The sequence below is a fragment of the Microtus oregoni genome, unplaced genomic scaffold (genome assembly GCF_018167655.1).
Source record: "Microtus oregoni isolate MIOR12 unplaced genomic scaffold, Mior012 000001F_ref0000356, whole genome shotgun sequence".
Lineage (NCBI taxonomy): Eukaryota > Metazoa > Chordata > Mammalia > Rodentia > Cricetidae > Microtus > Microtus oregoni.
This window is the reverse complement of record NW_024543060.1, coordinates 67,199,158-67,216,145: the sequence shown is the minus strand read 5'-3', so window position 1 is coordinate 67,216,145 and position 16,988 is coordinate 67,199,158. Positions and strand designations below refer to the sequence as shown.

General features: G+C 35.9%; 1 protein-coding gene across 8 annotated transcripts in view; it reads right to left on the bottom strand.

Annotated features, from left to right (window-relative positions):
* The window catches only part of Cnot2 (CCR4-NOT transcription complex subunit 2), a 91,009-nt gene that overhangs the window by 44,847 nt on the left and 29,174 nt on the right, over positions 1 to 16,988 (bottom strand). For 4 of the 8 annotated variants that reach the window (XM_041666397.1, XM_041666379.1, XM_041666426.1 and 1 more), the window contains exon 2: positions 13,677 to 13,819. In XM_041666397.1, coding sequence (XP_041522331.1) covers positions 13,677 to 13,724 — 48 coding nt within the window. In that variant the 5' untranslated portion in view covers positions 13,725 to 13,819. Of the gene's footprint in view, positions 1 to 1,998; positions 2,057 to 13,676; positions 13,820 to 16,988 lie in introns of all 8 variants that reach the window. The other 4 variants (XM_041666437.1, XM_041666369.1, XM_041666417.1 and 1 more) reach the window with 2 other exon arrangements.

The window sequence follows — 16,988 nt, the reverse complement described above, 5'->3', positions numbered from 1 at the left end:
GATAGGCTCTGATCCTAAACTAATAAGGTTTCCCTTTTACACACTATGGTGACCCACAGTCAAACATAAATACAACTTATACATTACTGTGTGTTTTTCTTCATAAAATGTAAAGGGGGTAAGAGTCAACATCATCATCAATAAAAAAGACAGTCCTTATTTTGTGATTGACAACAGAGAAAGTGCGGGCTACTACAACAAAGCTTACTGTATCTGAAAGGTCACTGTAGAAGACAACAGTCTCTACAACACTGATCATACCTATTTTAAAGAAACTTAGATTAATCTTAAGAGTAAAAATGTTTGAACAAACATCCCTGTGTTAACTGCAGAGTAACTGACTGCTGCTGCACATAGTGGTGCATCCCCAACTTCAGGAGCAAAGGAAGGAGGCCTGAATCTGACAAAAAAGGCAAAATAGATCAACCACTGGGCTGAGGCTGGCGTTCAGTTGTAGGACTGATGATCAGCAAGACCTTGGGTCTGACTAATTCCCAGAACTGTGGGACTGGGGGGGGGGGTGAGAAAAATTACTCAAGGGAAACTTCAAGTAGAAAAAAAAAACACAAAAATTAATATATATCAATTTTCCACATTCCAAATGTGAAATTTCTAGAGTAAATTTTACTGTAACCAAACTCTAACTTTTGTTATGAAGCTAATGATTCAAATGTTGTATGATAAATACATAATACTCATAGAAAGTGGAATAAATCTATTATGGCATTCTTTTCTTGGGGATTTTATGTAGTAGTATGGGGTTTCCCTGACAACATGCTGATGCTGGTACCCAGCAGAAAATCAATTAGCTCACAATGGTAATTAAAAGGTATCTGAGCTGGGTACTATGGCTTGTTCCTACAGCGCCAGCAAAGAAGGACAGGCTGAGGCAGGACAGCTTGGGCCCAAGAGTTTATAGCACACCAAACCTACAAAGAGAGGCCTTGTCTCAAAACAAACAAACAAAAAAACAGAAAATAACAAAAACTGTTAGACAAACAGAAAGCACCACAACCACCACCCAAACCCTAGACTGGTTTTAGCATGTTTCACTGTTTCATGGGCACCAAATTTTTTTCTCCTAGCTATGGAGTTTACATTGGCATTGCATTATCAAAGAAAAGCTAAAAGTGTTAAATGGAAGGACAAGTTAGTAGCAGAGAAACTCCTAAATTCAGGATACAAAACAATCCCTTAAACAACAAAGAAATGTCCCACTGCAAGTAGTTGAAGGTGTTTCTCAGAAGGACTGGGGACAAACGGTCTGACATGTTGCTGAAGGATATGTATTTCTACATGGCACTCAGAAAACTAAAGTTTTAGAACTCAGGAAAGAGAGACAAACTACTAAAAAAATTTACATTTGGGAGTCTGTAACGTCAACAAAATACTTTGTATTCCAGTAATCTATGACTCACAGATACCAGAAAAATGTCACCTATACTAGGTGGTATCAAGAATTTGTTTCTCCTGGGTTTAATTTCAGATGTCTTGCTGTATGCTCAAGGGTCATGCATCTCATTGTGTGAATTACAGGAAACAGAAAAGAGTTTAGAAGCCCTGGCTGAACCGTGTGGAGATAACATGCTTTAACTGCATCCTACTTATTTTTGCTAATGGCAAGCCCAGAAGCACAGAATGTCCCAGTCCTCCTGTCACACTTAGAGGAAACATGCTGGAATTTCTCTGTTACCTGCTTACCATCTTAGGGAAGAAGAAAGCACACTTAAAGCTAGTAAAAGCTTAAAACCCGCCACCTCTTCAGACTCACAGGGCAAAAATTGTGGTCTTTGGATTTGCTTTTTTTTTTTCTGAACTTGTGTTTTCTTTACACTAGACTTTTACCTGATAATTTACAAAATAGCGTTATGAAGAAAACACAAAAAAAAAACATTTCTAAACTAACAAAATGACTCACTAGCAAAATGGCCCCATCCACCCTCAAAATATAGATGATAATACCATGTTAAACCCCAGCTTTCCCCACCATATACTTACCTGTGCAACTTCTTTCAACATTTGCTACTCTGGGGATTGGAAAGCTCAGAGCTGGAGGCTGAAGTGAAGAAGGAAAGGTTGGAGGGTGAGCCATGGCACCAGCCCCACACTAGGAGCTCCCCTGAGATATTACAGCAGGGTTGACACCATAGCTCTGAAGTTCAAACTCCAGCAAACGATAAGAAAGGAGTCCAACCAGAACATGATAAACGGTGGGATTCTTCTGCTCTTTGAAAAATAAGGAAATCATGCTATAAAGATCTGAATGTCCAGTTTCAACATTATGACTCCTGTTTATCTCTTCATTATTACCCAACCCCAGAATCACTTTCAGACTATGTTCAAACATGTTACCTTTCCACTCCTTACACACTCTAACACTACGCTCTCATCGTGCTAACGTCAATCAACAGAAGGGAAGCTGGATTATACAGTTCTAACTCCTACAATGGACCAGTAAACTGTTTAAAATGAGAGAACTTTTGGTTTAAGTATTTCTTGTGAAGAAATTAATTCAAGTGTTCTATGTTGAAAAAAAAAACAAATACAACAACAAATAAGGGCCTGTCCATGGGAGATTCACATCAATCAAATCAAATGATAAAATTTTAAAAGTTTAAAGGGAGTGAGGTGGCACACACTTTAGGTAGGAGGGTCACTTGGGAAAAGGCAGTGCTAGGGACTGAGATCAGGGTCTTGCGATGCTAGACAAGTGCTTTCACCTGACCTATACTCACTTCCTAGTCCCTACTCACATTCATAGATGTACTTGTTTAATAATTTAAATGCTAAGTGATTTAGAGATAAATGCATTCCATTATAGCCTATCCTGTGCTAGCTCTATTTCCTTTCTACCACTGTCCTCCTCTCTTACTGTGTTCCTGCTACACTGGCCCCTTGCTGTTCTTCACATACATCAGGTACGTGACCAGTTTAAAGATCTTGGTTCTTGTTAGGTCCTCCAGATACGGTATTCCTCCAGATATATCCAGCTTCACCCATTTCAGCTGTTCAATCATCTCTCTGTCTACTTACATTTCTCTTTTTTTTCAATTGGAGACTTTACCCAGTCCTTCTGTCTTTTGTGACATCAATGTCGTATCATATACACTGGAGAATGTCTCAATTTTGGTTTAGATTTTTGCATAACCAGACTGAAATTATGCATTTCAATGCTGTGTCACCAAAAAAGTGCTCTGCCTTTCTCTAGTTCATTACATGTACTTCATGTATTTCCAATATGAGTGAATATGATGCTATACTTATTCTACATGGCTCTAGCCTTGAACTTGGTTAAGCTGGTACACCCTTGAGTTTTTCCTACTTCTGCCCTTTAAAATAATGATGTTTTCATGTTGGATGAGCCAGGAAAGTTATTACATTGATAAATAAGTGCTTTATTTGCATATGATGGTTGCTTTGTACTGAAAGCAAACAAACCCTGAGGCATGATTAAAAAGCAAACTGCAATCTTATTTGGGACAGACAGGAAGTCAGGCATAGATTTTAGCTTTTATCTTCATAGATTTAGGGTATACAGAAATGACATCATAATGATGACAACATTTAATGAGAGCACACATCCAGACACTGCTGCAGCACTTACTACTCCGGTATTCTACAGCAATTTGCTTTTCTCTCATTCCTTCTTTATTTGTTAAATTGAGTACTTTTACAAGGTCAATCGTCAGAAGATCACACTATTAAATGTGAACTTGTCAATGACGGCACATAATCAGCCCAACATGATAGCAGAAGAATTGAAGGTTCTTCTTCTACCCGTCGCAATTTTAGAGAATTAGCATAGTACTTTTATCCCGGCAGAAAGGTTTTAAAACTTAATAAGCCACATAGTGTCCCACATATGGTCTTTACTTTTTGGAGAAAGAATCAGGTTTTCATTAAAAATTGTAACTTCAAGTAGGAGAATGAATGACAACTGTTTAGGGTCCTATTATATACTGGGAAAAGAATGAGGAAGGAGTGAATTCAAAGGAATGGATGACAACTCGGAATTTATTTACCGATCTGTGTATTTCTTTTTCTTTCTTTCTTTCTTTTTTTTTGGGGGGGGGGATTTTCGAGACAGGGTTTCTCTGTAGCTTTTTGGTTCCTGTCCTGGAATTAGCTCTTGCAGACCAGGCTGGCCTCGAACTCAAAGAGATCCGCCTGCCTCTGCCTCCCGAGTGCTGGGATTAAAGGAGTGCGCCAACACCTCCCAGCCTGTGTATTTCTTTCTAAATGATCTTCTGTAAGTCCTGCTGTGATAGCTTTGTGTTGCATATTATACAGAGTTTTTTACAACAGAAAGCATCTAAGCTTCATGTAAATCTAGTCTCACTATTCAGAATGAGTCATCTATCTTCTCAACTCATTTATCATTTCAGAGAAGGAAACCTTAAAACTGTTCCAACCAAGATGGACTAGTAGTAAGAATCTCTCCTCACACTTTAAAAATGGATAAAATACAGAAGCAAATGGACTGGTAGTTCAAGGCCTACTCAAGCCATACAGAAGGCCCTGTCTCAAAAAATAAATAAATAAATAAATAAATAAAAAGAGGGAAACATATTAACAATAGCTCTCAGGTACGGGGCTCAGTAACTGCCCTTCCTAACTGACTATGCGAGTTTGCCAATGTAACAGAGGAACAGGGAGCCTGGTGGGCAGAGTCCCCAGATCTGAGTATTAGAGCTCAGTCAGCATCATGCATAGAGCCTAAAGGAAGCCAACTGAAAGCTAGGCAGGAAGAAGCTGCACAGGGAAACAGCTAAGGAGAACTGGAGAAGGACCCCAAAGGCTTTAGTGCAGTACTGACCAGCAGAATGGGAAGGTGCCATAAATGGTATGGGGAGTGAACCATCCGAGAAGAACCAAGAAACTGATCCTAAAGACTCTACTGAAATACACATCATTATTGTTCCCAGAAGCCATAGCAGAAAAACACTCTAATTCAAGAGATGAGTAAAGTACTCAGGAAAACACTAGCTTAGTAGTTGAAGAAAATCAGCCCTACCTAAAAGCTACTGTTTCTCTTTAATGAAATTTTTTTCAAAAGGAAAATGGGCAGACAGAGGCAGAGACAAGAGAAAAATCTCATAAGGAGCAAATGATTTCTAAATAATTTAACTCCACCCCCAGGAAACCTCAAGAATTTTAACACAAATATTAAATAATATATAAGACAACAAAATAAAATTACCAAGGACAAAAAATTATGCAAAGGAGCAGTAAAATAAAAGAGTAGATAAAACATATAGGGAAAACTCCGATAACTAACAGAAACGTTCTATTGATTAAAATGACATAGATGGCAGAACTAGGGGACAAAGACAATGACAGCATAATCAAATGCTAAGTGCAAAAGGAGGTAGAAAAGAAATCAGCATGCTAATCAGAACATGGAGACACTGCGGGTCAAAAACCCATTTAACAAAATATGAGAGGGGGAAAAAGAAAAAAAGTTAGAGAAGTAAATCAATAAATGAAGGGAGAGTCTAAGGGCAATTTACATATATGTAATTGAGTCCCATGGAACAAAGCACCGAAAATATTTGAAGAACCAAACCAACAACAACAATCCCCTCCAAAAAAACAAATGACAATTTGATAAAAACTATAAATGAACACAACAACTTCCAAGCACTGGAGTCATGGAGAAAATGATGCCATAATCAAAAGCATATATTTAAGATTATCATCGGTAAGTTCAAGGCCTTACTAAGGTCTACAGAGCTGAGTTCCAGGGCAGCCAGGGCTGTTAGGCAGAGAAATCTTGTCTTGAAAAGATAAAATACAAAAAACAAACAAAAAAGATTTATCATGATAAGACAAAAAGTCTTAATCCTTAATACAGACAAAGAGAAAGATACACATAAACAACTAAAGATAACAATCACAGAAGAAATAAGTCAGGAAATAGTAGCATACCATTTTTAAATTGTTTGATGGGCAGACTGGCTGTGCCAGGATAGATAGGTACACCTAACACTCTCCATCTGCCTTCTTCAGTCCCACGCACTGGGATTACAGGTCTGTGCCACCAGGCCTGGCTAGCATACTATTTTTTAAATTCTTTTTAAAAACTACCAATATTCAATTTCTTACTGAGCAAAAGTGGATTTTAAAAATAAAAGGAAAAAACCGACAGGAATCATAATAGAATTCATCACCACCAGATAGGCATTTAGAAGAAAACCCTTTGGTTTTCTTTTAGTATGAAGGAAATGATACCCCAAACAAAAACATGAAGAAAACAAACAAAGAGGTGAAGTGGGGGAGGAAGGAGGAAAAAAGAGAAAGAGAGTAGAAAATGAAGAAAAAAAGAAAAAAGCCAAAGTATGGGTAATATTGAACAATTGAAAACCATGATTACCCTGCCCCCAGCAATCACTAATAAAATATGTAACAGAGATTTAAGATGTAGGAAGTGAAATTTTAGTCAGACCTAGAAAACAAACATGGATGTATGGAAATACAACAGACCACTGAATCACAAAAGCGCTCTAGGAAATGCCCATCTATCCAATCAGACTCTACTTACTGTTTTAACCATAGTCCAGTAGTATTCTCAGGTGGGAATACATAGACAAACAGTGAAAATTAATAAGCACAAGCATTTCCATAATTAAATATAGTGCTGAACATGGAAAGGAAACAGGAAAACAGAGCACTCCAAAACATTTTTTAGCACATAAATAAATAATTCGTATCACACTAACTACATTCTCCAGTCGCAAAAGGGATTTCAGAAGAAATCAACAGGAAGTAACAAGAAAAGCTTGATGCAAATTTGAGGCCAGCTGGACTACTGAGTGATAACTTGCATAAAAGACAGCACAGGAGAAAGGAGTGAGGGGAGCAGGAAACAGAACGCAATATCCCTGCAACCACTTCTTTACCTCACCCACATGTTATACATAAAATAATCACCACGCCAGCATCCTATTTAATGGTGACAACCTAAAGCTTTCCCTGTACGGTGAGTAACAAGAGAAAGATTACAACTCCTCAACAATTTCTTTACAGAAACTTATCAGAAATACTCATCAATTTAGACAAACCAGGCACAAAATAAAACTAGCTTTTAAATGATTCTTGGTAGGAAAATACAAAAACTACTAATGAGTGTAAGAGTCAAAGTTCTGCAGTGATGGGTATAAAACTCAACTTGAAAAAAATTAGCTATTTTAATACTAAGACCTATATAATATACTCCTTTAATGTACCATTTATAACCACAGATCAAAGTGGTTAGGAGTAAATATGAGTGAATTTAAAGGTCTGTTTAAAAGGTTAGGAATTTGACCTAAAAATATCCTAACACATGAATTTACAGATGGATAGAAAACTATAAAAGGATCATCATCCTCTCCAACCAAAAACAAAGTCAATAATTCCACTCAAACTCTGGGGATTTTCTTAGTTTCAAGTCTTTAAAATATCAAAAATGTGTCAAAAGACTCAGTAAGACCAAGGTTAACAGATAAATATCAAACATAAAGCTATGACAGTTTGAAAACAGAACAGCATTGTACAGCCATGTAACAGATAACGGGGACAGAAAGCCAGCACTGGTTAGCTAGGGCAGGACTGATGGTAAAGGAATATTGGACTTCTAACTCATACCTTATTATGATCCATTTCAGATAGATTTAAACTTAAAGAGGAAAGGCAGAATTTAAAATCTTTAATCTCAATAGGGAAACATGTCTCAAATATAATCTCAATGGATTGTGACATTATCGAATGACCAAATACTGATCATATGGATGAAACTCAAAATTGGTATACTCTCAAACATAATTCTCAAAGACCACTTGGGAGTTGACAATTCAAGAAATCTAGTATAATCGTTTATTTAATAACTTCCCTAGCTTCATACAGTCCCCTCTTTTATTATTTTCATCCAATGTCTGGAAATCCATGGCTTGTTTTCTGGGGGTACCCCTGGCTCTGTTCTCCCTCCCATTTCCGCCTGGACCCTCTTTCCAATGTCTGCCTTACACACTGCACCATTCTGACTCCTTTCTTTTTTTTTTTTTTTTGGAGTCAGGGTTTCTCTGTAGCTTTGAAGCCTGTCCTGGAACTAGCTCTTGTAGACCAGGCTAGCGGGCATTTGACTGCATTCTTTAGAGGTTGAGAACACTTGGACATTCCTCTCACAGGAGGTAACGGGATCTCTTACAGTCATCATAGAATTTGGCAAAAACTACTTTGATTTCCAACTAGTCAATAATACTAACCAAAACATCTGCTGAGTACTGAGTGTTTCTATTCAGTGACTGATCAACATTGAATTGTTCTGTCTTTTTAACTACAAATATAGATAAACTGAGGCTCCCAAGGATATCATCTTCTCAATTTTATTATAAGCATGTCAATGGGTTTTGATTTGGCTGTATAGCTGTTTTAATATGGAACTCAGAAAACTCTAAACACAAATGAAGCTGTAATCACTGATGCTAGCAGAGAAAACTCTGCTTGCTCCTATTATTTTATACGGCTCACGCCGATATTTGTATGAGTAATTTCAAATTTAATAATGAATACTTTCCATATTCACAGTTGAGGCAAATAGCTACTTTTTTTTCTTTCTCTGAAGAAAACAGTATTTTTCATGTAAAGGCTAGGGCCTAAATTCTCAAAAGGAGGATATAGTCCCAAAATAAATACAAGGTATGCCACCAGATACTTTTACATCTTTGAAAACAATAGTATCTGACACCATTCAAATTACCACTGTAAGACATTAGGCCTAACAGATTCACTTAGCAGAATTTTTTGGTCCTAGGGCAAGTTTATAAAACAAACACACACTACATCCCAAGACACTAAGGGTATGCATAAACTATCAGTTTTATTTCAAGGAAACAAGTCCTTCAGAAAACAGATGTCATGGGGCAGTTGAGATGGCTCAGGCGGTAGAGATACTTGCTACAAGGCCTGAGTTCAAAAGCCAACTCCAACAAGTCATCCTCTGACCTCCACCACGTGGTTTTGTATATGTGCACACATGAAACAGAACACAGAAACAAACATAATTAAGAATAATTAAACAAACCTTGATGTCATTTTACGACTTCAGAAGAAAAATGTTTGCATGTAACACAAAGGAAGGCTAGATAATCTAACAGTGAGCCAATCACTGAGGAACTTGGGAGCTCATTTAACCTGGTTATTAGTTGGCCACAGAAACATGGAAAAAAAGAGACAGAAGGTCAAATAAAATACCAAGCTTTACTTTTAAAATTTTAGGTTATAAACTCCAAGTGACTTCAGCTGCTGAAACTGTGACTGTGGCACACACTGCAATATTACATTGCTATTACTATTACTATTATTCTACACCACTTCTGGTAGCAGCTGTAATATGCAAAAGAACCAAATATAGAAAGTCATCATTTTGAGTTTTAGCTCACTCTTTTGCTTTGCATCTCTGTCTAGGGACAACAGTTAGGGCCCTTTGTTGTCAAAATTTTCAAGAGCAAAAAGAAAACTATGACCCAGTTCACTAGATTTAGTCTTTTTATTTTTTAATTAATTTTTTTCATCTGCTTACTGCTGCTTATCTTTACTGTATACCAAATAGTAACAAAGACTAAAGCCTACCTCCATCATTACTCTACCCACTAGGTCTACTGACAAGTTTCTCAACTATTAAGTACTCATTTAAAAACAATTCCCACATATTTTATTCTACCAAGTGTTCTCTATATTTCTTTTCTTTCGTATTTTATATATTTGAAGATGCACAGACAGTAGTAGTAACACATTAGAAGGTACCCCGTACAAGCTAACTGGCACAATTAAGACTCTAAGACATCATCAATTAATTTTAAATGCTGAATTATAAAAATGAAAAGGGTTAATTCCACCAGGCTTGGTGGCACACACCTTTAATCCCCAGCACTTGGGAGGCAGAGGCAGGAGGACCTCTATGAGTTTGAGGACAGCTAGTCTAAAGGGCAAGTTCCAGGACAGCTAGGTCTATAAGGCTACACAGATAGATCCTGTCTAGAAATTCTTTCCATGGCTTAGTTATACTTAGTTGGAGCACAAAATCTTAATCTGTATATAGCAATACCTAAAACTTACCAAGTAGAAATACACCTATCTAACCATTTATGGATTTAGTAATTAGGTTAATTTGTACTTTATATTACACTGGGAAAGTGTCTGGGGTTTAGGTAGGCTGAAAGTTGATTTTTCCTATACAAAACAATGGAATTTAAGGCATAATGTCAAAACGTATGAAAACTACATACATAATAAAAATCAAACTCAAATTAATGATTACTTATGAAATATAAAAAGCAAAAAAATGAGATATGGCAATATCTCCGTAAGTATTACGAGCAAACTGGAAATACACACCTGTTAACAACAACACCACCCTCACATTTGCACTTTTACTCACTAATGAAGACCACACAGCACAGCACTAAGGAAAAAGTTATGAAGGTGAACTTTCACACTGGACTTCTGTGTGTTCCTTCAACAATTTTATGTGGAACAAATTATTTTTATTGCTAAAAGATAAATGAAAGAAGGTTCTATTCAGAGTAAAAACCTTGGAACTACCACTAGCTGATATCTAGCATATTTCCCCATTTCTTCCTTTTAGTTTTTTCACTGTAACTTTACTCAAGCAACATGCTGAACATCTCTAGAACAGGTGCCAAGCTTAGGTACCGGCAGCACCAAAATAAACACATACGGTTCCAGTTTTCAAAAAGCTTATTACATACAGAAGCACTGTCTTGCAATTTTATACAATAATAAAAACCATCTAATATGCAAACTTCACTACAGTAGCCACCAGCAGATGTTTATTTTTAGTATGTAAAATGTGGCTTGCATGGCTGGTAAACTCAAACGTTAATATCATTTAATTTAAATGAGTTTACGCAGCCATTTGTTTCTACTTTCTACAGAACTGAACAGTGAACATACACAGGAAACTTAAGGAAACCAGATGGCTGTTCTGTGCTAATCTACAAGTACATAAGATCTGATAGCATAGTAAAAAAAAAAAAAATTATAGGACATGAGCCCATTACAGGACAGCTTCTAGAAAAATGAAAATCAAATTACTGAGTCATGAATAAGGGTTCCCAATCCATGAGAGATGCAAATAATTAAAGCCTGGGCACAGGATGAGTTAAAGCAGATTTTAATTACTAAACAGACAAACCCAGCAAAGGTAATTAGACAAGTGGCACTGAGGGAATAAAAATCATGTGGAAGATCAGAATGAGGAAGTCAACTAGATGCCATGTTTAGAGCTTGCCTAGGAGAGAAAGCCACTGATGAGCCAGAGCGGTAACTAAGATGGTTTCCTTATGCATGCTCATAGCGATGGGGAGATTAGTGTACACTACAGAAGGTAAAACAGTACAAAAAAAAGATTTTAAAAACCGACATTATGTTCATTTTCTTATGAAAGCTCAATAACCCTTCTAAAAATCAATGAATTATGAACCATTTAAATAAATTGCTTTCCTAACTAATTTATTTATGCAACAAACTTCATCTTCTATATTTAAATATCTAACTGGGCTTATTGACCAAACATACAAAGTAGATACTACCACAAAAATCAGTACTTTAACTCACATGTATCTGAAAGTCATTATAAGGACTATATGGAAATGAGAATTAGAGAAATAATCTTGTTAATCTCAAATACTGGGCTATTATCAGGATGCTTAAAGAATCAAATTCCAAAACCAAAAGCTCTCAAACAAATGAGAAGTTATACAAACACAAAAAGTCTACTTTAACAATGAAAACAACAAAATTTCTATAAAGTAAAGATGTATAAATTCCAATGTGATTTCACTGTAGACTATACAAACTCCTAAGAGCAACTAAAAACAATGTTTACTTTGGTGACTCAATGTTTTGTGATTGCCCAATACGATCTTAATAAATCCATCCTGATGCTAGATACAAAACCATGCTCCCATGCATAGGTTCTTTCCAGGGAGGCTTCAAAACAAAAGAATTTTACAAATCAGACTTAAACAGCTATTTCTAAAGTTGTTTCAATGTACACTGGACAACACTGTATAGCAATAAAAGGCAAACAGGAAAATATATCCAGCTGGCAAAAGCCCAAGAATACATTTTTTAGGCAAGCTTAAAAACTTGTATTATTTGCAAATTATGTGGAATAAAGTACTTTTAGAATAGTATAGGAAGAAATAAGGAATGCTTTTCATGTGCAAAATATAACTGCTTTATTCCTTTTATAAGTATAAATTCTGGAATTTTATATGAATATGGTTCCATGACACAAATTAGCTATAAGGTGTAAAATCAAACAAAATTTCTGTATTAACACTTCGCAGAAAGGAAGTAAGCGCCTCAATGCTGCATAGCAAAGGATCACACCGTTCTTCACATAACTTAACAAACCTAACAAAGATGAAAAGCCCAACAAGTGTGACCCATCTAAATCTTCCACACTGTTGAAGGTGATTTCAAGGCAGTACGAACTAGCTACATACAAGTACAAATAATTAGCAAAGGCCAGTCGGGTCTAGGACAAATCAGAAAAGGAGACTATGGAAGACCTGACTCAGAGTAGTCTCAGCTCACTCTGCTTATTAACATAATAACAATCGGGCCACAGTCTTGATCTCAAGTTAGGTGAAAGCTCTAGGTTAGATACAGAAGCGTTCTTTTACTGGAGATAGTGCTCCAAATCAGAAGCCAAGGCTTTTAATCAAAGGCTCTTGGCTGACATATACAATAAAAACTCACTTTCAATCTTCTCCAGTGTTCACCTGCCTCAAAGCAGGGAAACAAAGAATTAGTTTCTCAGAAACATATGATTAGTGCGAGAGTGAGTGGCTGTCCAAAGCCCGTTTATCACACTGACTCCTGGAGTGAGACGGAACAGAGGGATGGATACTATCTGTACAGGACACCCAACAGCTCACTCTACATGAACTTTACTCAGTATTTAACTATCGGATGAAATAAAACAAGTTTCCATTTAAAACTTAAAACACTATTCTTTAAAAAACAAATCAGTTCAATAACACTATCTTTAAAATTCGCCTTCTTTGAAAGCACAGGAAGAACAGCAATATTACAAGTCCATTCTCTTTTGAGCATCCCGACATAATTATAGGAAGGATGGAAGTGTTAAATCAGTAAGGAAACAAGAATCTGATGTTGTAAGAACAGCAAGTTAGTGACAAATAAGACAGGATCTGGGTCATGATACATTCCTAGATTTCATTTGTATTTCTTCTATAACTTTTCCAATGCTGTCTACGTTTCACTAACACATAGTATACAAAATATAACCCCAGGCTTACATTTCATTCTTTCAGAATCATGGATAAAAATAATACTTTATCAACTACTGTCTTTGAATTCAGCCATAAAATCATATATTATATATCAAATAGTACTAAATTTTGGCATTTACGTCCGAAAACTTGTTCTGGTACTAAATATACATTATAAACATGCTTTACTTTGGAAAATGTTCAGTTATTTCAACCGTCAATTTTATTATATAATTTTCAAACTTACAACAAATTTTGCAGGAGGTGTATCCACTGTAATCAGCTAGTTCCAGTTAAATATTATATGAACACAGTTCAATATAGTCATATGACAAATACAGAAAGAGGAAGGAAAAAGGAAAAAAGTCTTACCTGGTAGTTTCTTTTCTCAGATAATGTATGTCCATCAGTCCTCACCATAGAGTCGTGTCCTTTCCTCACAGTACTGGAGGCAATCAAATACAACTGTCACTCAAGGGTCGTGTCACAGGAAGGACCGCCCACCAGTTCTCCCTCTAGAGTGGAATTATCCAAAAGCCATCAAAATTACTAACATGTAAATACATATAACATTAACAAAAATATTCAACTTAACATACAAAATGCAAAGAGAACCAAAAGTAGCTGTCTTCCATCTAGCCCACCTTTGCTCGAGTATTTAAAGGAGGCGACTGAGCACTAGAGACTGTATAATATAAAAATTTCCGCTCACACCTACCCCCACCATTATGTCAGTCCTCAGACATTACACACAAGGAAAAAAACTTAAAAGTGAAAACAAGTTGATGGAAAAGAAAAAAAAAACAAAACCATTAACCCCTAACATTTCTTTTAGGTACTAAATGATCTCTGGTTATTCTACGAATAGTCAGTTACTTCAGATTCTGTTATTTAACTAGATGCTCCCACCCCAATGCCTATACTTCAATGTTAGTAATGTAAAATATTTACACATTGACTCATATCACCCACAAAGCTTATTTTCACATTGTAAGATGTAAACACATCATATTTTTTAAGACAACTGTTAGGTTAAAAATCCACTCCAATGTTCTATCAATATCAACTCCAGTGATGAAGAGCAAATGCCTGCCTTTCAGCCCCCCTATTCCATACACACTGCAACAGAATTCACTCTTTGGCATGGGAGAGGAGTTAATGATGCTCAGCTCTTAACCTGGGTATACATTCTGCATGTCAGATTTAAAAAAGAAATTGAAACTGAGGTAAGAATTACCACAAATGTTATTTTAAAAATATAATGAAATTCAAAGTTCAAAGATGCAAAGATATGCATATGATATATTTTCAGGACAAGTAGCTTTATATAAAACATTTACTCATATACTACTTAGAAAGTAGTATATATAGCTACTGAACTAATAATGTTACTATCCATTATAATTTTGCATTCAAATTTAAAGCAACTTATATTTACTATCATATGAAATGTACAGTAGGATGAGATAATAAAAACAGCTAATCTATAATCCATAAATAAGGTGAGGACTAGGGAGCTAGCTCCGTGGACAAAGTGTCTGCCTTGCCAGCATCAGGACTGTTTCCATCCGGAGAACCCTGTACCAGTCTGGGGTGGAGGAGGGGCAGACAGGCAGATCCCTGAAGCTCACTGGCCTGCCAACCAACATATCCTAATCAAAGTGCTTCAGGTTCAGTGAGAGAGCAGCTCCAACTGAGGAAGGACACCTTCCACATCCACACACAATTGTATTATACACATACACTAGCACCACACATACAGTCTTTGCATTTTTATATAGTTTTAAATTATAGATATGCATAGACATATGTCTGTGTATAGATTTGTGTTCATGGGAACAGTGCTCAAGAGACCAGAGGAGGGTGTTGGGTACTCTGGAGCAGGAGTTACAGGCAGTTCTGAGCCATGTGATGTGGGTGCTAAGAACCAAACCCAAGTCCTCTGAAAGAGCAGTATGCACTTGTAACCAATGATCCATTTCGCAAGCCCCACAATTTAAAAACAACAAAACCCAAATTAGTATTATTAAAAAGGGCAAATACAAAGTTTTAAATATGTATCCATAACCTCTAAAACACAATTTGTTAAGAGGATAATTTTTAAATGAAAAACTAACATTATTGAACAATGTTCTACAAAGAACTGATAAAATCAATCTACTAGCTCCTATTGCCTACATAAAAAAAAATCATGAGATTGCAGAAGCTATGGTTTTACTCAGTTTTGACCATCATACACAGGATATGCTGGACTGAAATACTTCAAGATGCTCAACTCTATGCAAAAGTGTAAATGTTCACTAGAAACTTTGTATATGCTTTTAGAATAAAGTATGTCTCTCAAAAATAAGTAGTTTTTAAAACTCATTATATAGTTACTGCTATAAATGTTATCATTTAAACTTTTTGCATTTATCATTTAATTTATAGCACGCTTGAGATTGAACAACAGAGCCTTGCAAATGCCGGGTAAGCACTCTACCATGGTGCTATATGCCTGAGTCAGGAATTGGGGTATTTTAAAGGAGAAACTACCAAGCAAACAGATGTCCCATAACAATAATATGACACATATTTGGCTTGGCGGCCACAAAAATAAACAAATAAATTGATAAATTAAGCATATAGCTCCTAAATGGCAATCTTGTTTTAATATTAGGGTATAATAGTATTAATAAAGTTCTTTGATAGGATCTACCTTAATGTATTCATGCTAACTGAATTCAGTGGACAACAGTCTAAAGTTTAAGTGACTATGTTATAGAATAAGAGTGTTTTCCTCTTTGAATATATTGTGTAAAATTCCAGTTAGTACACTTTCATATTACATAAATTTTATCAAGAGATATATTTACATCTAAAAATAACAAGGTAACATTTAATACCTTAATGCCACACAACTTTAACAGCACATACTAATTATACAAAAAATGACAATTAGGAGTAAAATTTTATGAGCTAATAATTTAATAATAAAAATTAACATTTCATCATGACAGATTTTAATATGAAGGGAAATTTTATTTACTTTTTGCTTTCTTCTATATTTATTTCAAGATTCTAACCAGGAATAGGAACTAATATTCTTCTATTAAAGGAGCATTATCTCTTAATAAACAAAAGGAGAAAAAAATTAAAGGTATTTTTTATGTGCTTCTGAGCCAAGTATGAAAAATAAGCATCTGTCACCACTACCTTCACCCTGTTATATTAAATAAAACAAAGAATAATGCAATGCGGTGATAATTCACATAAGGAGAACGAAATGAGGTTCAATAAATGAAGGGGGACATTACATAATGTATCTAAGGTTGTCTGTGGAAAGAAGAAAACAAGCACCCAGGAACAAGCAAGTCATTTTCCCCACGTTTATACATAGTTTTCCCACAAAATCCTACAAATAGTTAAGTTACAAAACTATGTTATTTGCCAAAATACAATGAAATTTTCTATTAAGAAGAGCTATCTTCCATGAAAGGAAACAAAAAGAGAGAAACTAGGTGTATTTATCCCAGCAAACTGTCTGAAACAGCAGTTCTGATGTACGAGCACCAGTCAGTTCAGGGTACTCAGAAAGAACAAATGAAGCGAGTGCTCCCAGACCATTGTAGGAAGGGCTCTGACAATGACAGGATGGCAGAGTGGAAGCCAGAGTTCAAGGTTCTTAACAGTCCAAACAAGTTC